We start from the raw sequence: 24,179 nt of genomic DNA, 5'->3' as shown, positions 1-24,179 counted from the left end.
CGCGGATTACTTCACAGGTACTTACTTCAGGAGCTGATTGGCTTGTCATAATACCAGTTGTATTTATTATATATGTGAGGTCTTGATTAAGTGGACTCAGTTTTTCCAGATTGTATAAACCGTTAAACATTGTTTATAAAGTATTCCATTCTTAAAAAAAAAGAAATCTAAAAAAAACCCCAGAATATTTTATCACATGCACGAAATGTAGGTCAGCGAAGAGGACGTGTTAGCAGTCACTGAGATTAGTCATTTATCAACTGGTAAGTGTTGAAAAGCAAGAAGTCTGTTGAATATAAAACACCAGCTTCAGAATCATTTGAACATACTACAGGTTGAGAGTATCTCTTATCTAATATGCTTTTTTGTCCCGAATTTAGACACAGTCGACATGGACACTGAAACGTAGCACCACGTCCCCTCACATGTCGGTTCCAAAAAAAGCGTAAAAAAACCCTTTGTCGACTGTTTAACTGTCGACCGTCCCCATGCCAACCTAATGACCCTGTTGACCAAACCCATGTCAACCTTCAGTCATGTTGACCTTCCTGCATGTCAACTCTTCAGTCATGTAGATTTTATTTGTGCATGAAACAAGGTTTTTAAATATGAAACAAAGTTTGTGTACAATCTCAGACACTGAATCATTTTCTTACACATAGTACCAGTTACAGATGTCCCCAGTAGTGCCAGTTACATATAATTAGGGTGACCACCTCATCCCTTTAATTCCGGACACATATTAATTACACAGGTTCTGTGGCTGGCTGGCTTCAAGACTCCATTTTACCTGGTTTTACACTGCCAAAGACCCTGTGTAATTAATATTGTGAATTAAAGGGATGAGGTGGTAACCCTACATATCATGTCCCCGGTAGTGCCAGTTACATATCATGTCCCCGGTAGTGCCAGTTACATATCATGTCCCCGGTAGTGCCAGTTACATATCGTGTCCCCGGTAGTGCCAGTTACATATCATGTCCCCGGTAGTGCCAGTTACATATCATGTCCCTGGTAGTGCCAGTTACATATCATGTCCCCGGTAGTGCCAGTTACATATCATGTCCCCGGTAGTGCCAGTTACATATCGTGTCCCCGGTAGTGCCAGTTACATATCATGTCCCCGGTAGTGCCAGTTACATATCATGTCCCCGGTAGTGCCAGTTACATATCATGTCCTCGGTAGTGCCATTTATATATCGTGTCCCCAGTAGTGCCAGTTACATATCATGTCCCCGGTAGTGCCAGTTACATATGTCCCCAGTAGTGCCGGTTACATATCATGTCCCCAGTAGGTTTTTTTTGCAAAAAAAAAGTACATTCTGATATATATGGTTTTCGGAATTATTTGGATAATGGCTATTTGGATAAGGGATACTCAACCTGTATTGTGTGTATACTGGGGCCTACACACGGGGCTATTTCAGGGCAGCGATATCACTAGGTCGTTTAGAAAATGCCCCTACATCGCTCAGTGTGTAGGGACCATATCGATAGCAATGTGCGTCCCCGCGCGTCGCTATCGCACGGTGATTAATATCCAGCATGCTGGATAAGTCTAGTTAATTGCTGGTCAGGGCCATCGTTCTCACCAGAGAACACCGGCCCTGACAGATCGCTTAGCACATCGCTTACACATTGTGTAAGCGATGTTGTGCGATCTGAGCGCTCTACATTGCTCAGATCGCTCTGCAGCGTCGCCCCATGTGTAGGCCCCATTACATTATTCCTGGACTCCTTCCTAGACATCTAGCAGTGGCCGTATTTAGTTAGTGAAGTTATTGATGACTCCGGAGAACTGACATGGGCCGAGATTCATGGATTATCTCGCAGTCTAGTGTTGCTTCGGAATCGCCTTCGTTCCACCCATAAATCACTTCTACCATCGCGGTAGTCAGCGTGTGTGAGTAAAGGCAGATCTGTGCCATACATTACATTGGGTGACCGGAGCAAATGGCCATGAATCTCTCGGTGTGACCTATCAGGAGCAAAAAAGAGGGTATTTAAATTTACATGTCATCATTTATATTTTATATTATGCGGCAAATGCCAGCGAGCACATAAATCCATGATGAAACGTCGAAGTCTATATTTACATGATGATAAAGTGTGTACACAGCCCATCGTCCTGCTGTATAACTCATCAGTGAGGATACACACAGCAGACAGAGGATAATTATACATTAGCAGCATGGCTGTCACTGTGCGGGAGCTGAGAGTTATAATAATAACAATCAGGCTAGTAGCAAATACCCAATAAATAAGTAAATACCAGAGGCTGCTGGTCTCTGTATGTGCAGCTTGTGAAAGAGAGACGTTAAAAAAGTGATGAAATAATTTGCATAGGACAAGGCAGAGCGCAGCGAGGGGGAGCACAGCCTCTTGTAGTCTGCTGGCCATGACCGTGATATCTGTATATTTGGTACAGGAAGAGCAGAGTCTCCATGCAGCACATCCCCCCCCCCCCCCCCCCACCACTGTGCAATGCTCCATGTGGATATGGACATGGAGCATGTTTATTCTGTCCATCCCTCACCTGCATCACATTTCTTGCCTCCATCCCTTGCCTGCAGCGCAATTCTTCCCTGCCCCTCGCCTGCAGCGCATTTCTTCACCGTGTCCTTCATCTGCAGCACATTTCTTCTGTGTCCTTCATCTGCAGCACATTTCTTCTGTGTCCTTCATCTGCAGCACATTTCTTCTGTGTCCTTCATCTTCAGCACATTTCTTCTCTGTGTCCCTCACCTGCAGTGCATTTCTTCTCTGTGTCCCTCACCTGCAGCACATTTCTTCTCTCTGCCCCTTGCCTGCAGCACTTTTTCTCTCTCTGTACCTTTCCTGCAGCGAATTTCTTCTCTCCATCCCTCCCCTGTGGTGCATTTCTTCTCTATGCCCCTTGTCTGCAGCACATTTCTTCTCTATGCCCCTTGCCTGCAGCTTATTTCTTCTCTATGCCCCTTGCCTGCAGCACATTTCACTCTCTGTCCCCCACCTTCAGCGCTTTTCTTCTCTATGCCTCTTGCCTGCATCGCATTTCTCTCCCTCTCTGTCCCCACCTGTAGCGCATTTCTTCTCTGTCCCTTACCTGCAGCGCATTTCTTCTCTCTGTCCCTCGCCTGCAGCGCGTTTCTTCTCTATGTCCCTTACCTGCAGCAAATTTCTTCTCTGTCCCCCACCTGCAGCGCATTTCTTCTCACTGTCCCTCACCTGCATTGCATTTCTTATCTCTGTCCCTGACCTGCAGCGCATTTCTTTTCTATACCCCTAGCCCGTAGCGCATTTCTTTTCTCCATGCCTCTTCTGCAACGCATTGGTCTCGCTGGAGCGCATCTACAGATAATTTGGTATATCATTTTTATTATTAATGCAACAAGTGTTATTTCGTTTTTCATTTCCATCTTTTTTGTGTACTCTGCTTTCATATTGGCAGATATAGGACAGCCCTGTAGTCAGTGTGTGAATCGAAAGTTCACAGCAGCACTCAGTATTTTAGGAGACACGTGAGTTGGTCTTGTGGAAGGCAGTGACATATTTCCTTGGATGATCCTGTCAGTGCAGTAATGCATGGGTCCATATATAACAAAGAGGAATGAAGGATAGTAGGACATCACAGACTACGCTTTGTATAGTGGAAGGATCAGGGTCTCCCATCAGCACACACTGTGACTCACCTGCCACACTGACGTTGGTAGATCATGAAGTCTCCCGGTCCGCTATATGAAGTTTATCTCATACAAACAGCCTATCTGGCACTGCGGAGAACGACTTCAGCTGCTCTGAATTGTACGAGAGCATTAGAGTGATCATTTCCACTGCTGTCATCTATATTAGCGGGGCGAATAACCAAACTACAATAAGCAATAGAACATACTGCGCTGTGTTACAGAAATGGCACTACGTTATCGCGTACAGCTGAAATTATGCCTGCGCGCAGCAGGGAACAATAACAGTTATTTGTCAGCGAAAAGCAATGTTGTGTTGTAGAAAGTAGAGGCCAGCGTCTTCTCCGGCCTAATTAGTGTGTCAGACACATCAATAGACTGAACTCTGACACGTATAGGAGCAATTAAGCCTGAAACCATTCTGTCTGACTGTGTATATGTCTATAGATTGATTCGGATTTTTTTTTTTTATACCTGAAAGAATTTCCTAATGTGGTTTGTAATGAATATCCTGCTGCTGCGTGCTCAGACTGCAGAGAATGTGTCTTTTGTTGTAGGCCCTTTGGTGATGCTTTTTAAGTCTCGGTTAGCACAAGGCCGTCCGGGAGCCTGATTCTAGGTGCCATGACCTGTGGGAGGGACATGACCCAGTTCCCCGCTGACCCACACATCATTTTTGTTTTATCACCCACTTACAATATCCACGTTGCCCATATTTTTAGTTTAATAGAGATATAAGTCTGCGCTGTCTATGATGGGAGGTCAAAACAAATCCTAATATTAAAATATGTATTTGGTATAGAAGCTATAATATAAACAAAAATTATTCTGAATACCATCCGATATAAAACCAATGAACTTTGGGGCTGATTCAGATCGTAGCGGGGCAAATTCGGCCCCGTCCCTGAGGGTCATAAAAATCATTTGATGGTGAGTGACCGGCAGCATGCGAGTGGGTGTGTAAACGTACACATTCACTCGCATGCAAATGAGAGGTTGCACTCGGGAGCAGGGGCGGATGTTCTAGAGTATCAGCGCTTTGTTCATGGCACCCATAGGCCAAAAGTTTCATTCTTAAAAAAGGATTTAGGGGGAGATTCTCTATGCAAGAAATGCGGTAAAAACCCCGTTATCGGGGGTTTTACCGCATTTTGGGATGCTGTAAGCATCCCCCCCGCTGGGTTAACGCAGCGGGGGGCATCGCCAGAAAAATCTGGCGATGCCCCATAGAAGCCAATGGGCTTCTACCGCATCCCACCGCCGCCCCGCAACGACCCGCCGCCGCCCCGCACGGACCCCCGCCGCCCCGCATCGCCCCCTCCTCCCTCACCTGTGTCCGGGCAGCACAGCGCAGTGCTGCCCGGACCTGTGACCTCCTCCCTGCACTGATCCTCTTCCGGGTGCAGGGAGGAGGAGAGCCCGGCGCAGCAGCAGCAGCGCCGGGTGTGTAAGGGAGGGGGGAGCTGCTGGGACCCGGCGACTCTCACCGCAAAGGACAGCTCTTAACGCAAGAGCTGTCCTTTGCTATAATTATCGCATATGTTACAACATATGCGATAATTATAAATGCGATGGGCGGCGAAGGGGGGCGGAGATTCTTAGAGAATCTCCCCCTTTAAAAGCATGTGCCTACGTGTTATCTTTAGGGTCAGTAATACCCCGTTCTCACTGCAGGAAAATTCCCGGGTCTATCATGTCGACCCGGGAATTTGCCTTTTAACACAGGTTTTTCTGCAGTGTGAACGGGTCGCGTACCCGGATCTCATACTCGGGTAAAACCCTCCTTTTTCCTGTGTTTGAGATCCGGGTATGCAGACACGGATTGACCCTTTCACACTGCAGAAAAACCCAGTGTTAAAAGGCAAATTACCAGGTAGAACTTCTTCACCCGGGAATTTGCCTTGCAGTGAGAATGGGGGTCAGTCCCTGGCAGTGAGAACACAGTATTATGTGGTGTGGCCTGGAGGCTTGTTATGTGGTGTGGCCTGGGTGGGCTTGTTATGTGGTGTGGCCTGGGTGTGCTTGTTATGTGATGTGGTCTGGTTGTGCTTGTTATGTGGTGTGGCCTGGGTGTGCTTATGTGGTGCGGCCTGGGTGTGCTTATTTGGTGTGGTCTGGTTGTGCTTGCTATGTGGTGCGGCCTGGGTGTGCTTGTTATGTGGTGCGGCCTGGGTGTGCTTGTTATCTGGTAAGTCCTGGTTGTGCTTGCTATGTGGTGTGGCCTGGTTGTGCTTATGTGGTGCGGCCTGGTTGTGCTTGTTATGGGATGTGGCCTGGGTGTGTTTGTTATGTGGTGTGGCCTGGATGTGCTTGCTATGTGGTGTGGCCTGGGTGTGCTTGCTATGTGGTGTGGCCTGGATGTGCTTGCTATGTGGTGTTGCCTGGGTGTGCTTGTTATGTGGTGTGGCCTGGGTGTGCTTGTTATGTGCTGTGTCCTGGGTGTGCTTATTTGGTGTGGCCTGGTTGAGCTTGCTATGTGGTGTGGCCTGGGTGTGCTTGCTATGTGGTGTGGCCTGGGTGTGCTTGTTATGTGCTGTGTCCTGGGTGTGCTTATTTGGTGTGGCCTGGTTGAGCTTGCTATGTGGTGTGGCCTGGGTGTGCTTGCTATGTGGTGTGGCCTGGGTGTGCTTGCTATGTGGTGTGGCCTGGGTGTGCTTGCTATGTGGTGTGGCCTGGTTGAGCTTGCTATGTGGTGTGGTCTGGGTGTGCTTGCTATGTGGTGTGGCCTGGGTGTGCTTGCTATGTGGTGTGGCCTGGATGTGCTTGCTATGTGGTGTGGCCTGGTTGAGCTTGCTATGTGGTGTGGCCTGGGTGTGCTTGCTATGTGGTGTGGCCTGGGTGTGCTTGCTATGTGGTGTGGCCTGGTTGAGCTTGCTATGTGGGAGGGAGGGGGGAGCTGCCGGGACCTGCTGTGACCCGGCGACTCTCACCGCAAAGGACAGCTCTTAACGCAAGAGCTGTCCTTTGCTATAATTATCTCATATGTTAGAACATATGCGATAATTATAAATGCGATGGGCGGCGAAGGGGGGCGGAGATTCTTAGAGAATCTCCCCCTTCAAAAGCATGTGCCTACGTGTTATCCTTAGGGTCAGTAATACCCCGTTCTCACTGCAGGAAAATTCCCGGGTCTATCATGTCGACCCGGGAATTTGCCTTTTAACACAGGTTTTTCTGCAGTGTGAACGGGTCGCATACCCGGATCTCATACTCGGGTAAAACCCTCCTTTTTCCTGTGTTTGAGATCCGGGTATGCAGACACGGATTGACCCTTTCACACTGCAGAAAAACCCTGTGTTAAAAGGCAAATTACCGGGTAGAACTTCTTCACCCGGGAATTTGCCTTGCAGTGAGAATGGGGGTCAGTCCCTGCAGGGGGGGAAAGCTGTGTATTTCTCACTGGCAGTGAGAACACGGTATTATGTGGTGTGGCCTGAAGGTGCTTGTTATGTGGTGTGGCCTGGGTGTGCTTGTTATGTGGTGTGGCCTGGGTGTGCTTGTTATGTGATGTGGTCTGGTTGTGCTTGTTATGTGGTGTGGCCTGGGTGTGCTTATGTGGTGCGGCCTGGGTATGCTTATTTGGTGTGGTCTGGTTGTGCTTGCTATGTGGTGCGGCCTTGGTGTGCTTATTTGGTGTGGTCTGGTTGTGCTTGCTAAGTGGTGCGCCTGGGTGTGCTTGTTATGTGGTGCGGCCTGGGTGTGCTTGTTATCTGGTTAGTCCTGGTTGTGCTTACTATGTGGTGCGGCCTGGTTGTGCTTATGTGGTGCGGCCTGGTTGTGCTTGTTATGGGATCTGGCCTGGGTGTGTTTGTTATGTGGTGTGGCCTGGGTGTGCTTGTTATGTGGTGTGGCCTGGGTGTGCTTGCTATGTGGTGTGGCCTGGGTGTGCTTGCTATGTGGTGTGGCCTGGGTGTGCTTGCTATGTGGTGTGGCCTGGGTGTGCTTACTATGTGGTGTGGCCTGGATGTGCTTGCTATGTGGTGTGGCCTGGGTGTGCTTGCTATGTGGTGTGGCCTGGATGTGCTTGCTATGTGGTGTTGCCTGGGTGTGCTTGTTATGTGGTGTGGCCTGGGTGTGCTTGTTATGTGCTGTGTCCTGGGTGTGCTTATTTGGTGTGGCCTGGTTGAGCTTGCTATGTGGTGTGTCCTGGGTGTGCTTGTTATGTGCTGTGTCCTGGGTGTGCTTATTTGGTGTGGCCTGGTTGAGCTTGCTATGTGGTGTGGCCTGGGTGTGCTTGCTATGTGGTGTGGCCTGGGTGTGCTTGCTATGTGGTGTGGCCTGGTTGAGCTTGCTATGTGGTGTGGCCTGGGTGTGCTTGCTATGTGGTGTGACCTAGATGTGCTTTGGTTTAACCACATATTAATTGATTGGCAGCTACCAGAACTGGTTTTGCTTATCCCAAGGAAATTTAATATTATAATAAACAATTATATTTGGTGATGGACCATGCCCCCTTTTGTCAATGCCACACCCTTTTTTGGGTGGATCACAGTGTTGGCAGGTATGCCAACCCATAGCACCCCAGCATGTGCACCCAGTGTGGGAACCACTATCTTAGATAGTAAGTTTTGGCGTTTTTGTCCGTATTTTATTATTGATTGTTGAACTAGTCTAGAACCCAATGTATTTGATTTTGTTACCTATGTAATGTTCAGTTACCATAAGCGTATAGGTAGTGGATTATGAGTTGAAGTACCGCCAGTGACCACTAGAGGCCACTTGATGAGCAAATTACTCCTTTGTGTGCTAAAAGATGCCACAACAGAAAGTGAAAGCTATTTTTGCAGGGACATTGATCTGTTTCAAACTTGCCGGATATGGAGAGAGGGAGCTGTGAATACAGAGATTGTGGAGGTAGGAGCAGATAGGAACTGGGGGTGAGGTGGAGAGTTTGTGGGTTAAAAACTGTCACAGCTCAAAATTAAAGTAAAACCTGTCACAGCTCAAAGTGAAAGTACATTGCAGAAGCTGTTATTTTGACTGACTTTTTACTAGTACCTAAATAATATACCAAATTATATTTTAAAACCCAGCATTATCTGTTCCTTCACTGTTCTGTTAGAAAGTATTCCTGGGCAGCTGGATATAATTTGGCATTATTGGTAAATGATGACGAAAGTTTTTTTTATCGCTGCCATAAATGGTTATAGATAGCAAAGATAAATACTGTATATTCCTGCGTTTCACTTTAGTATATGGAGAGTTCTAGCTGTGGACCAAAAAGGTTTCTCTAGTCTACATAGCAATTGCTACTGTGACATCTGGTGGCTAAATATGGTACTACAGTCCGGTTGGTATTTTTCTGCAGAAGAAGCATTCTGTTAATTCATAAGCATCAAACATCGGGAGACTGCGCATGTGCAGGATCCATTCTGACAAGCAGATTTGTTTGCTGGAATGGGCCGGTGCAACCAGCACTTGGGAAAACGGGTACGTGTTACCGCTGTTTCTGGGGCCTGCTAAGACCAAGGATTGTGTCGAAAATGCAGTTTTGTTTGCCCCGCTAGCCACCCTCCCACTGCAAGTCTGAGTTAGGTCTGACTCCAGGCTGCAGTTGCAGTGGAACATCACGAACCCATGCGAGAGGCAATTTTAATAATCATAATTTCAGGCAGGGGGTGGTGTGCAGTCAGGAGATGGAATGCACTCAGGCAGGGGGTGGTGCAAGCAGGGGGTGGTATGCAGACAGGAGGTGGTATGCAGGCAGGGGGTGGTGTGCAAGCAGTAGGTGGTGTGCAGGCAGGGGGTGGTGCAAGCAGGGGGTGGCATGCATACATGAGGTGGCGTGCAGGCAGGAGGTGGTATGCAGGCAGGAGGTGGTATGCAGGCAGGGGATGGAATCAAGGAAAGAGGTGGTGTGCAGGCAGGAGAAGGTTGTTCAGGCAGGGATGGTATGCAGGCAGGGGGTGGCGCCCAGGCAGGGGTGGTGTGCAAGCAGGAGGTGGTGTGAAGGCAGGGGGTGATATGAAGACAGGATGAGGTGTGCAGGCAGAGGGTGGTGCCCAGTCAGAGGTGGTGTGCAGGTAGGAGGTGGTGTGCAGGCAGGATGTGGTGTGCAGGCAGGAGGTGGTGTGCAGGCAGGGGGTGGTATGAAGACAGGAGGTGGTGTGCAGGCAGGAGGAGGTGTGCAGGCAGGGGGGTGTACAAGCAAGAGGTGGTGTGCAGGCAGGAGGAGGTGTGCAGGCAGGGGGGTGTACAAGCAGGAGGTGGTGTGCAGGCAGGAGGTGGTGTGAAGGCAGGGGGTGGTATAAAGACAGGATGAGGTGTGCAGGCAGAGGGTGGTGCCCAGTCAGAGGTGGTGTGCAGGTAGGAGGTGGTGTGCAGGCAGGATGTGGTGTGCAGGTAGGAGGTGGTGTGCAGGCAGGGGGTGGTATGAAGACAGGAGGTGGTGTGCAGGCAGGAGGAGGTGTGCAGGCAGGGGGGGTGTACAAGCAGGAGGTGGTGTGCAGGCAGGAGGTGGTGTGAAGGCAGGAGGTGGTGTGAAGGCAGGAGGTGGTGTGTAGGCAGGAGGAGGTATGCAGGCAGGGGGGTGTGCAGACAGGAGGTGGTGTGCAGGCAGGAGGTGGTGTGAAGGCAGGGGGTGGTATGAAGACAGGAGGAGGTGTGCAGGCAGGGGGGAAGGTGTACAAGCAGGAGGTGGTGTGCAGGCAGGAGGAGGTTTTTCCCAGGCAGGGAGTGGTGCCCAGTCAGGGGGTGGTGTGCAAGCAGGAGATGGTATGCAGGCAGGGGGTGGTGCCCAGGCAGGAGGTGGTGCGCAGGCAGGAGGTGGTGTGCAAGCAGGGATTGTATGCACCTACTCCTGCATTTGCATTGCTACAGATTGCATATAACTAAGATGCCGCGTGCATGCCGAATCAGTCTCACGGTCCTTTAGATTGCTGCTGCTGTCTTGTATAATGTACGACTTTTCTCTTGCAGTCCTGCTATGAGAAAGTGAAGAGTTGGGTCGGAAGTAACATTTCCTCTGTGGGCATCTTTGGCATCTGCATCCTTGTTGTACAGGTGAGTGATGACACATAAATAATCCTTCTGTCTGAGATAATGGGACTGATGCTACAACTCACCTCCTCTGGTCTCTCACTCCGGCCTGTGTAGGTATTCGGTCTGATCTTCTCCATGCTGATGTACTGTCAAGTTCTCAAGGCGGAGAAGTATTACGAATAGTCGGAGATGCTGGCAAGGAGTCTGCATGATGATGCCTTTGCTGTTCTTCCATGCTCCGGTGAGAATACCCATTTATATCCACCTGGATGAGAGACTGTCTTCTTTGCTCACCCGAAGCTGCAAGGTTGCGCTCAACTACTACGCTCTGCACAAGGGCCAATGCCCATTGCGATTCTCTTTACCTCTGATCCTTTTAAAGAGAGATAAACCTTACTCCGCCCCAGTCTTAACGCCCTACCAACAACACCTTGCCCCCTGTACAATGCGGCTACTCCAGTCAGCCGTTGAACAGCCTGGTCATAGAAGAGGACAAGGGCTTTTCTTCTCTTTTTAAAACACCAAAGCCGTTAAATGAACAATTTCCTGTTATGTGGATCCGTTGCCTACGAAAGCACACCCGGAATGATGTGCACGGCATCGCCAACCAAGATCATTTTAAAAGTGGCACAACTTGATCAGTCTCGGATACAGATATCTTGTTATAGACGCCAATGATAACAAACACCCGCATGGCTGAAAAAGGCGGGTGCAAGTTTTTTTCTTAAGCCCGCGGTGGGAATTTCTCCTGTGTATTTTACATATAGAGGTCAACGAAAATGCTAAAAAGAATGTTTTTGTTTTGCTTTTTTGAATCTACAAACGTCAACAGTGCGCCGGGTCTGCTGGGAGGCGGCTTTGCAGAATAAGGGCTCTACCAGTTCTACGAATGGACACACACTTCTTACTGGGGGGGGGGGGTATAGGGTAACTTGGTCTACTGCTTAGAAAAACCGCTAACATTCTTTTTATTATTCTTATTTATAAAGTGCCAGCACCTCGTATAAATCCAGGCATGTACCTACTCTGCGTAACAAACCTTGGAATGTAGGAAGCCTTTGAAATCTCTCTTTTATACTAATATGTAAAGGTTGTGTGTGTGTAAAACAGTAACCACCTCTTCTAGCGGACTGATCACTTCTGGTGGAATAACGATACCCCTAGCGGAATACAGAGCCTAATAAAGGGGCATTAGGACGATGAAATGTCAGCTATGTTTGCTTTCCTTTATGTTATATACAATCACTGCCATGCATTACAGGGACTGTAAGATTTCAGCAATGTTGATATAAGTTTAAACTAACACCTCTGATATTGATCATAGTCATTGATCGCTTCCATTATTTGAGTGCTTTGTACTTATCTAAATAGTAACATGGTTATACTGAAGCTAAGGTTTGGAACAAATCCTTTATGTTAATATTAGCATCATAAATCTTAGTGCCTGTAGTCACTGAGCGCTAGGTCCTTCGCTGTGCAAACGCCCTAGCAACCAATCAGCAATTAGCTTTTGTCTGTCTACTGCTAGACAAATATTTGATTGGTTCTGGAGCAGTTTTACCATTCAGAGTAAAAAACTGACAATGTCCCATATACAATGTACTATATGCTTAGAATCCTGTTATAATGGAGGCTTTCTGACTGCAGTGGGACCTAGGGACCGGATGCCATTTTAAGAGACTTCTGTTTGCTCCAGAAACGCTTCAGTAATAGACTCCAGTGTTCCCCGGTGGTGTAATACACGTAAAGCCCAGTAGGGTTACACTTTCATTGCTTCTCACTGTTTGATTATAGCTAGTGCCTTGGTGCTACAAGCTGTAACCAATGTATATACCCCATACAACGCAGCTATGTGTCCTCTCATCAGAAGTTAGCTAGGAGTGTAAATATTAGCCGTCGCTGAGCACAAAGTACATAAACTACCCAGATCTGTGTTACAGACCAATAAAAGATGTATTATACTGGTGCTGTTGTTGTCATGACTGGGAGGTGGAGAGCTGGCATAGGCCTAGAACACACACACACACACACACACACAATGAACACTACGTGCTGTGGACGGTGCCTTACACCCATATTCTGTGACACTATCACCTTTGACAACTCCTCACCAGCGCGTATCTTGTGTGTATGGTGTTGTCATGCATGTGTGCGCTTTACAGTGAACAACTCTCACGTTCTCATTTCCTACATTCAGTATCTCAGCCCATTCACTGCATTTTACACTATAAGAGGTTTATTTACTAAGATGGGAATGCTATATGAAATGGGATGTTGCTATGGGCAACCACTCAGATCCTATCTATTATCTTGTAGAAGGTTCTAAATAAATAAGTAGAATTTGATTGGTTGCCCGTACCTGACTGTGCTGCACATCATTATGCTACACTGAACCCAAAACATGTGTGTACACACTAAGGCAGGGATGTATCAAATGGAAAATGTGTTAAAAACCCTGTTTTCGACTTCCGGTTCCGGCGGGGATGTGAGAGGACGTGTGGTCAGGAGCTCCGTGGCCGCCCCAGCATATTAGAGCTAAAACACCACACCAGAACCCTCACAAGCCAGATTCAACACACCGGTAATTCAGCCGAAGCACCCGCAGGCATCGGAAGCGAGCCGCCCGCCTCCCCGTCAGCAGGAGAAGGGCACACAGAGAAGAGAACGCTCCGGCAGCAGCGGCGGCGTGTGACGTCACCGACAGAGCCGCGAGGCGCACACACCCGACAGCGACGAGCCGCGGACCCGGAGACCAGACCCTGGTAACTATATCACGTTACCTCAGCACACGGCAGCCCCCACGAGCCCCAAGAACGAAACGCTCGTCACCCCGCTAGTAGGAGAAGGGCTCTCAGTGCGGAGAGCGCTCCGGCGGCGGTGGCGGGTGACGTCACCAGCAGAGCCCCAAGCAGCACAGCTTAAAGCAAAGTCCAATAGAAGACTCCCTAACCAGACCCTGGCACCCAGAACCTGCCATTGCCACCAATAATAATACCCTTCAACAGCAAGAATAAGCTGTTCACTCCCCCCCACCAGCAGGAGAAAGTTTAAAAGGGCAGAGAGTGTGCCAGCAGCAGAGACGTGCGACACCATCAGCAGAGCTGCGAGGCACACAACCACGATAGTGGAGTGCAGTGGACCCTACATTTGGTTCCCCGTCCCCAGAACCTACCGCTACTACCCATAATAGCCCTGATGAACCGGCACTTGAACTCAAACAACACCAAAGAAGTGCAGCATCCACGCCCACAAAGAAGTAAGAGCGCCCACAAAATGGCTGCCACACAGGTACCAGACCTGCAGCAATTCTCCTTTCAAGACAGAGAAGCCTCAGTAAGTAATGAGGGACCAGGTCACATAATGGATTCGCAAACTGATTTATTTGACCAAACACAAGGGCAGCCACCCCACTCACAGACAGCCCCTCTCACATATGCAGATATTGTCCGCGCAGTACAAGAAACTGTAAACCCAATAATGGACACACACACAGCCAAGATGACCCAGGCTGTGCAAGATATAAAATCCCAAATCAAGCAAATCGCTAAAAAAGTGAATACTAATGAACAAAGGTTGGGAGAGGTGTTTGAAGATGTAGCCAAAATGAAAGCACATACAGACTCCATGCAGAAAACGCAATACCAACTGCTAAACAAAGTAGACAGCCTTGAGAATCAGTCGAGACGTAACAACCTCAGAATTCTAGGTCTCCCTGAAACGGTAAAAGGCCCGGCTCTATACTCCTTCATCACCCAAACCCTCCCTGAACTATTAAACATACAGGATCAATGCACCAGAATGATAGTGGAAAGGGCACATAGACTGGGACCACCGCGGGCTGATCCTGACCCTAGACCACGCCCAGTTATATTTAAAAGTCTAAACTTTCTCCACAAGGAAGCAATTTGGGTTGCATACCGCAAACAGAAACGCCTACAATGGAACTCCAAGACCATACTGATCTTCCAGGATTACTCGGCTGAAGTCCTGCGTGCACGTAAGGAATTCTCCCCACTGTGCACTAAACTAGTACAAGACGGCAAAAAATTTGCCCTAATGTTCCCAGCACGCCTGCGATTGTTCTGTGGAAACTCCTATAAAGACTTCTCTACTGTTCAAGACGCAGACAGATTTCTCATGGAGGAGGCACAAGAAGCTTTCAATCCCTCCCCCCCTGAGGAAGAGGAGTAGCATCAGGAGAGGATACGTGCCACTAAAAGCAGCAAAAACCTGGAAACTGTTTTGATGCCTTTGCACTACAATCAAAATTGGCAGTTGACCTTACTGACATATATACCAACAGCCTTTTCTTATGGAACCCAAAGGCGAAAAGAGACAACTCGAATCCGAGTTACTCCAGGACACAAGACGGCATAATCATATGCCGACTCTCAGGTTTTGAATATTATTATGTGTCAGCTGGGAATGTATATTTAATATTCTCTTCACAGGATATACGAACTGACACTGTTACTGTTATGTTTTTGTTTTCGAGAGATAAGTTTACTCAGATTATAGCTAAAATTGAAACGACAACTACATTCTAGTTAAGTAAGGCTGAGGCGAGCCACAATAGCTCAAAGTTAGGTTAAAAGTACAATAGAAGCTAGACACTATGTCTAGCCCCGGAGAACCAGTCAGCCACTTGGCGATCTGGCTATCGGGAAGTCAGTTAAGTCTAATTACGGTAGGCATTGAGGTAGAAATGTTTACAATGTTCACATGGTGGTTTTATACCTTCATCAAAAAACTGGCATTGCCTACAAGTTACATTTTACTATTATATTTTCTTAATGTTATTGATTGTGCCCTTTTGTGTCTCCCCCCTTGTGTCATGTCCACCCCCCCCTGGTTACATATGAAACATGAATGCTCTAGGTCGACCTTCAATACCCCCCCTAAAATGCATAGACTCATTGATCTGGCTGAGATCCTACCCTTCTTTCATAAAAGATGGCTCAGATAAGGATCGGCACATTTAATGTGCGCGGCTTCCACCTACCCTCAAAGAGGAAAAAAATATTACAATATCTAAATAAATTGAAGATCGACATAGCATTCCTCCAGGAAACTCATTTATCCCCCACAGAAATGTTGAAACTAAATACGCTAGGTTGGTCCTTATTAGCCTCAGCCCCATATAATACAAAGTCTCGAGGAGTGGCTATTATGGTAAAGAAAAGTATACCGGTGATCATACACTCCACTAAGAGCGACCCTGAAGGAAGATATACAATAATAGACGTGACAATACATGCAGTTCGTTATGTTCTATGCAATGTGTATGCACCTAATGTGTTTTCCGCCGATTTTTTTAGGAAAATTGTAAAGCTCCTGACCCCCTATTTAGACAAATATATAATTTTAGCAGGAGACTTCAATACTGTTTCTTCTACATACTTAGATAGAACCCCCCCCACATCGAGTCGTAGAACTGCTCCGAAGCTAGGCATTCCCCTACTATTGACTCAGCTACACTTAACGGATATCTGGCGAGCCCAGCATCCTCTAGAAAAAGAATACTCATGTCACTCTCTAGTCCATGATACCCTGTCTCGAATTGATAACATACTTATCTCGACCACATTATTCCCGAGAACTAGAGATTCAGGAATAGAATCTATATGCCTGTCAGATCATGCAGCATGCTGGGCTGACCTAGACTCACAGGTAGATAGGGGCCCATATATACAGTGGAGATATCCAACTAGACTGGCCAACTCAAAAAAGTTTAAAGAGATGGTAGAACACACCTGGACAGTGTATTCTTATGAAAACAAAGAAATGGCAACAAATGCATGCCAAACATTTTGGCAGGCTTCCAAAGCTGTCTTACGGGGAGAAATAATTTCCTACTGTGCGAAAAATAATAAAGAATCATCTAAACTATATCTAGAAACGCAAACAGAATTAACTAACGCTTATCAACAGTTTAAACGCAACCCTACTAAGACGAATAAAGACAAATACCTCCACCATAAACAATTGTTCGACAATCTGTTGTCTCAACAGGAAGCAAGACGCTCTTTCCTAACACATAGTCGTTACCATAACCTAGGCAACAAATCTAACAAATTATTAACAAGCTTACTTAAAGGCCAATTCCCCCCAACGATAATTACTGCACTGACAGACCCCCAAGGGAATCTGCAAAACTCAGGCCAAGCCATAGCAAACACCCTGCACAACTTCTATTCTGCACTATATGCCAATCCCATAATAGACGAAGATGCCAGCAAGGCCTTCTGGGATTCAATATCTATCCCAACACTAGCAACAGAAGACACATACCCACTCACGAGACCAATCACTGAGGAGGAAATATTAAATGTAATTAAAAATCTAAAACCTAACAAAACGCCCGGCCCTGACGGATTAACAAATGAATTTTACAAATTATTGGCCCCAAAAATAGTAAGCTCATTAGCATTAATGTTTAACACCTTTTTAAAAGGCGCCCCCCTGCCCCAATATTTTAACTCAGCCATCATAAAAATTCTATTAAAACCAGGGAGAGACCCAACCCAACCAGCCTCTTACAGGCCAATCTCCCTGTTAAACACAGACTACAAAATATATACAAAAATCCTTGCAGACCGCCTAAAGTTACTATTACCATCCATAATTCACGCAGATCAAACAGGGTTTATTTGGGGCAGGCACTCAACAGTCAATGTAAGAAAAGTATTGACAGCGATGCAGTGGCTGCAAACAAATAAGACAACTAACCCACAGGCTTTGCTATCCCTAGACGCTGAAAAAGCGTTTGATCTAGTAACCTGGGATCATCTGTATAAAACATTAAATCGCTTTGGAATCCCGACAGAATATATTACAGCAATCAAGGCGTTGTATTGCAATGCCTCCTCCCAAATACTGGCTAATAGTTATCTTTCCCCAACATTCCCGATTCAGAGGGGAACCCGCCAAGGATGCCCCCTCTCGCCATTGCTTTTTGCAATGTCAATAGAACCATTAGCCATCAAACTTAGAGCGGCTATAGAATATAAAGGGTTACAAATAAGACATACAGAATTAAAATTAAGCCTATTTGCAGACGACCTATTATTATTTCTGTCGGATCCAAGCAAATCTATCCCAGCAATAACACAAATAATTGACGTTTATAGTAGATTCACAGGATTTAAAGTGAATTATGATAAATCACAATTACTCCCACTAAATGGCCAAATATCAACATTCCTAACTGATCCCATATTTGAAAAGTTCAAAATATGCCAAACTTCCCTGAAATACCTAGGAGTTCAGATCCCATTCAGTTTTGACACGTTATATAATACCAACATACGCCCCATCCTTAACAAAATCTCAAACTTATTGAATAATTGGCAGTCACTACCGTTGTCTCTGCTAGGCAGAATAACAGTAATTAAAAGTATTATATTCCCTAAGTTATCATATATACTACAGATGCTACCCATAAAGCTGACTAGAAAAGACATCATAAAATGCCATTCAATATTCAGACAGTTTATCTGGGCAGGAAAAAGGCCTAGAATATCTTTACCAAGACTATGTTTACCCAAAACAGAGGGAGGTTTTGGACTCCCCAACATACAATATTTCACCCAAGCGGCACATTTCAGATATATAACAGATTGGCTTACTAATAGATCAACGTATACAAACCTGACTTTAGAAGAAAACATATTCTCCCCTTTCTCACCAGCAGCCCTGCTGCATGCCCCAAAATCATTCATCCCACCGCATATATTTGAGTCTATACTTTTTAAAAATACTTATGTATCATGGCTAGCTTTAAATAAAAGACTGGGGCGCAGATATGACAGCACACCTTTTATAACTCTCTGGGGGAATCCATGTTTTAAACCGGGGTTGGAAAATGCTAATTTTGTAGGATGGAAAACAAAAGGCATATCAGCAGTGAAGGATGTCTTTGACCCGGGTGGAACGGTAATGTCATTTTCGGCAATGAAAGAAAAGTATAACATTACAGATAAAAATTTCTATATGTATTTACAAACGAGGCATTTTGTTCAGTCAATTACCAAAGCCTGGGATAATGAAGACCACCCAGATCCAGTTCTGGCTTTATTATCTATACATAATGTTTTGGGCTACAGAATTCGATATTTATATAATAACTTAATTTTGAGTGATGTCGAGAAGCTAAGAGCCCCGCTGGAGGCCTCTTGGAAAAGAGAGGTCCCGTCGACCCCTGAGCTTAAAGAGGTATACAAGAAAAATACTAACACACTAAAATATCTAAGGGCCTCTTCTCTGCAGGAAACTCATCTGAAGTTTATGAATCGTGCCTACATCTCTCAAAAACAAAGGAGCCATTTTGTGATGGATGATCTTGGACTATGTCCAAAATGTAACATGTTGGGTGCTTCTTTTATACATAATTTCTGGGAGTGCAGAAAGGTTAAAACCTTTTGGCACAAGCTGATTGCCGAAATAAACAAAATATTCAATGTGAAGCTCAAGCCCCAATTAACCCCATGCCTATTTCTGTATTTTAAGGACTGGGACTTGGGCAGGAACAAGAGAAGTATAACCCCTGCACTAACAGTGTTACTCACCTTAGCGAAAAAGTTAATACTTAAATATTGGATAAAGAAACAGGCTCCATCCATCGCAGAATTTAAACGTATGCTATTAGATGTTATACTATACGAGAGGCAGGCAGCCATTCAAAATATAGAGAAAGGTGTGATCCAGTTCTACAAGAAATGGGAAACTGTGATATTGAGCTTTGAAGAAGAAACCCAAGCATATATCCAAAAATTGTTTGAAAATACCACTTGGTTCCTCCACCGTCAATTAGCAGGTTGATTATGACTAAGATTGATATGAGCACAGCTGAGATGGTGAGCTTTATGCAATAATTGGAGTGTTCAATGGACCTAAATGGAATAACCAGATATATCCCCCCCCCCCACTGTTTGTCTACCTTGTGACCCCTAAAACCATTCCCTATACCTTCCTTCCCCCCATCCCCCCCTATTCTAATTATATTTAGTGTATTCTATTGATTAATATGTGTATTATATAATATATAGAAACATGAGGACATGACACCCAACACAATTATATACGAGATAATAATTTCTGGCTCCTCAAGGATAACCTTAACTGAAGTATAAAACTTCTTCATCCCTGTGCCAACGGGGTATAGAGGTAATAATAGAAAAGAAAAAGTCAGAAAAGATTTCTTACAGAATAATAAAGTTCTTTATTTTTGTTTAAAAATAGAAAGGAGGAATTGGTCTTTGTATAGGCCTGAAGCGATCTCGTTCCACTGTTTCCCAGGATGTGATCTTGCTGTGAAGCCTAGAACCACAAAATAAGAACTGATGTTATATTTGATGTTATCGGTTTTTGTATGACATGATTAATTTGTAAAAGATAAAGTGTCTTCATGTAAAATTAAATGTATGGAAAATACGAAAAATACAATAAAAAGTGTTTAAAAAAAAAAAAAAAAAAAACCCTGTTTTCAGGGTTTTTACTGCATTTTCATATGTATCAATGTGGGAACGCCACGTTCTCGCCACAGAGGGTAACGGCAGCTTTTTCTGACGTTACCCTATGGGCTTCTTTTTTTGCATCTCCCCTCACCTGCAGTCCGGGCAGCCTTCTGCTGTGCTGCCTGGACCCAGTGACCTCCTCCTCCCTGGCACGGCAATTCCCCTTCCGGGTGCAGGGAGGAAGAGGAGGAGCCTGGGAGTCCCTGCAGCAGGAGGCTCCCGGGCATAGGAGGTGAGAGGGACCAGCAGGCACCCTCTCACCCGGTGCCAGCAGTTTTCCAAAGGGCAGCTCTTTGCGATACTAATGTTAGTACATATGCGATTAGTATGAATGCGATGTGTGGCGGGATGCACCGTAATTGCTTAGTACATCCCGCCCTAAATGCCTATTACTGTCGATGTAAGCTTGCAAGTGTAATCGATCAAGATGATGAGGTTTATAATGATGCCCCACATCAAGAGCGCAGTGGAAGCTGAATTTTATTTGGTCAGTTCGGTCCGCACATCCCCGCCGCTTTGTGAATGGGTGTTTTGGATAAATACCCATTCTCAGTGTAGTGTATGGGGGCAAAATCATTTGATTGTCACCGGCCATTCAATGATTTTTCCCCTGCTCGCAAATCTAAGTCCATCTGGGCTGACTTAGACTTGCGGCGTGCTGGTCGGAGAACTGGGCAGGTTGCCGATGTCCTCCGATGTCAGCCGTCCGCCCCCGACATGCAGCAGCCCACCTTCGTTCGCATGGGGACATTTTCCTGGGTGCACCCAGCGTTTTCATGGGTACGTCCAGAAAAGGTGGGTGTCCTCATGCGCACGCCCCCTGCCGACGGCACCCGCACAGAAGGACCGCAATATGCGCATGCGCAGTTCTAAAAGATCGGTCCCCGGTGTGAACACGCCGGGGGACCGAATGAACATCCATTCGCAGGTTGCATAGACCATCAAATGATTTCTGTAGCACTTGCTAATCACTAAGTCCCTCTCTGGTGTGGAAGGCAGCTGGCCAACCTGGTAGCCCCCCCCTCCCCCCGTGCGAGTGCCTCGGAGACCATGCCAGTGTCCAAGGGCGCCCGCTGTGAAGACCTGCACATGCACATAAGTGGCTATGCGCATGCGCAGTCCTTTAACATCGGTCCCTGTTGCGAATTTGCAGAGGACCGATTCAACCCGAATCACCCCCTATATGTGTTTATGTAATAGGAAATGTGGATTGTAAACTCCACGAGGCAGCTACTGAATAAAATATATAAATAAATAAAATGATAATAACTAAAATAAATTTGCTCTCTCTTCACCATTTTCTTTTAATTGCTCACCGACCCCACATGAAATAGGTGGACATGATGACTAAGGTCGACAGGGTTGGAAAGTTGACAGTATTAGGTCCACAATGGGAGGTCGACAGTCAAAAGGTTGAGTGGTAGTGTAGCTAGGTGCCACGGGGCCCGGAGCAAGGGTATGTTTTGCATCCCCCCCCCCATTTGTAGTAGGCGGGGCTCTTGCTCGGGGAAAAGGGGGCCACACACGATGCCCATTACATACTATATAACAAACCGTAATGCCCATTACACATTTGACACATAAGTGCCACTTACCTATATGCTCAATGCCAAGGGGCTTCATGCTAGATGGGACTGAATTTGCTTGTTGCCAGGGGGACTGAAATTGCTCATTGCCAAGGGGGACTGAAACTGCTCCTTGCCAAGGGGGACTGAAATCGCTCATTGTCAAGGGGGACTGATATTGCTCGTTGCCAAGGGGGACTAAAATTGTTCGTTGCCAAGGGGGGCTGAAATTGCTCGTTGTCAAGGGGAGACTGAAATCCTACTGCAGCCTGCTCTGACAGTTGGGCAGAGAGAGCCAGTTGCCTGGCTGCCCGCCTCTATTTTCTATTCTCCTGCTGGACCGCTAGCCAGTAGGGGCTCGCAGTCCAGCAGAGACTTATTTGTGTCCTAACTTTGCCGCCGCCCGGCCATGGTTTACACAGCTGATTTTGTGAGCCACGGCTGGGTGGCACAGGAGTCGGTGGGCGGGGCAGCGGGCAAGCTGGGTGGATGGGGGAGCAGATGAGCTGGGCTTGCAGACGAACGGGCGGCAGAGTGGCTCCAGCGTCCTGTGATCTTTGGCGCCCGGAGCTCGTGCTCTGCCCTCTCTACACCCCTGGCCACACCCCCTCATTACTGCCCAACACAGCACTGGCCATACCCCCACATCACTGGTCACAGCTCCTCCCATTTGAACATGTACAGTTCCAGGCCTGTATAGCCTTTCCAGTGAGCAACAGCTGCCAACAAACACAGCTGCAGGGAAAATAGCGTTATCTAATCATCTTCACGTACTTCTTTCCCAGCCAGTCGTTAAGCTGGCAGCACAGTGTTATTTTTATGAGTTGTTTAGTTTGATTTGCATTATAGTTGTGTACAGAAGGAAAACATAACAAGTAGTTCTCATAGTTATTATTGTGTTTCATGAATCAATTAGGACAGTAATGGAGAATAAAATACTCTGCCTCCGTATTAAGTGAACGGCGATACATGACTGCTGTCTTAGGAGACGCTGTGTTCTTGCTAGCCACACCAAATCCTATAAACTTCATTAAATTACCAGTTCCGTCAATAGAAGCTGTCAGGTTTGAATGTTCACTTAGCAACTCGCCAAGGCTCCCTGTTGTCTATGCATCGCAGCAGGATCAATGAGAGGACTCTGCAGTGCTAACTCGGCTGTCGGCGGGAAGGGTAACTAGGCTGTGAGAAAGGACCAATGTAATAAGGACACATCTATTTCTCCCAAAGGAGTTTAAACATGTTGCAATAAAAGAGAAAACCCAGTAGGTGATGTAGCGCAGGAGAATGTCATTACCGCAGGTCCAGGCTGACACTAGAATCCTTAAGCTGTGTACACACGGGGGCGATAGGGGCTGAAATCGCTGGAAATATGGTCGTAGGCGACCATATTGCCAGTGATTGGAGTGTGCCCCGGCGATAAATCACTGGGTGCGCGCTCCTGTTTTCAGCCCCATTCTAATCACTGGTCGGAGGAGCTTGCTCCTCCGACCAGCTGATTACCTCTGCTGCACCGCCGGCAGAGGTTCCCATTCATCAGCGACCATCTCTGGTCGTTGATGAAAAGGAGACACTGGGCAATATATTGCTCAGCAATGTATTGCTACCAATATATTGCTGAGCAATATATCTCCCCCGTGTGTACGGGGCTATAGAAAGCATTTGCAGAGCGATCGCATCCAGCGCTGTGTTGTGCAGCAGAAATACTACACAGACCAATGCCCTTGAGTTCGCCAGTAGCACTGCACCTATAGGTTTTTTTTTGTTTCTTAAACAATGCTTATATAAAAAGAATATTGTGGAGGCTGCCAGCGTCGGGCAGCTGCTGCCGGGATACTTGTCTGAGAAAAATAATGATTTGTTTACCAGCAAGCTAGTCTCTGCAAATAAGCACATATGTGATCCATCATCCGGCCTTCATGCAAGCGGCTTTGCAATTCCATCCACCAAAATGAAAATGCAGCAGGATGTGTCTATATGAGGTAGACCGCATCAGGGGGGGCGACAGGTCGGCCGGGCCCAGGTAAAATGGAGGGGGTGGGGCCCCCAGGTGCACTGCAGCTGCACTGAGCAGCATGTGCTGAGCTGGAGAGAGAGGCTGTCTTCTCTCTCCCCACTATCCGGCTCCCTGCAAGGGGCAGGGAGTAGCGGGACCCCAGCATGGTTGCGAGGGGATGCGGGGGGCATATTTACGGTGGGGTGGGCACTCTGGGACGTCAACCAAAATCAGGCCCTTAGATCATCTGGTAATCCTGAATCCAAGTAATCCTGAATCACAAACAACATTAGCCTCACAGCTGAGACACCCAGGGAAAAGACACCTGGAGGAGGGGGGAGCTTCCTTAAACACCCCACATGGGGATCTGCTGTCAAGCAGACAAAGGGAGTTGAGAAGTTAACCAGCGGAGAAGTTGCCCATGGTGACCAGCTTGGAGGAAACCTCTATCAAGTACATTCAA

At 46.8% G+C, this 24,179-nt stretch overlaps 1 protein-coding gene across 2 annotated transcripts in view; it reads left to right on the top strand.

The window, feature by feature from the left end:
- The window catches only part of LOC146042410 (tetraspanin-4-like), a 62,526-nt gene extending 49,917 nt beyond the window's left edge, over window positions 1-12,609 (top strand). For both annotated transcript variants that reach the window (XM_083162394.1, XM_083162393.1), the window contains 2 exons: window positions 10,581-10,664; window positions 10,758-12,609. In XM_083162394.1, the coding sequence (XP_083018520.1) occupies window positions 10,581-10,664; window positions 10,758-10,826 (153 nt within the window). In that variant the 3' untranslated portion in view covers window positions 10,827-12,609. The remainder of the gene's footprint in view (window positions 1-10,580; window positions 10,665-10,757) is intronic.
- Window positions 12,610-24,179: the final 11,570 nt, after the last annotated feature.

Source organism: Crinia signifera, chromosome 19 (genome assembly GCF_055691185.1).
Source record: "Crinia signifera chromosome 19, ASM5569118v1, whole genome shotgun sequence".
Taxonomy (NCBI): Eukaryota; Metazoa; Chordata; class Amphibia; order Anura; family Myobatrachidae; genus Crinia; species Crinia signifera.
This window is presented reverse-complemented; position numbering and strand designations above follow the sequence as displayed.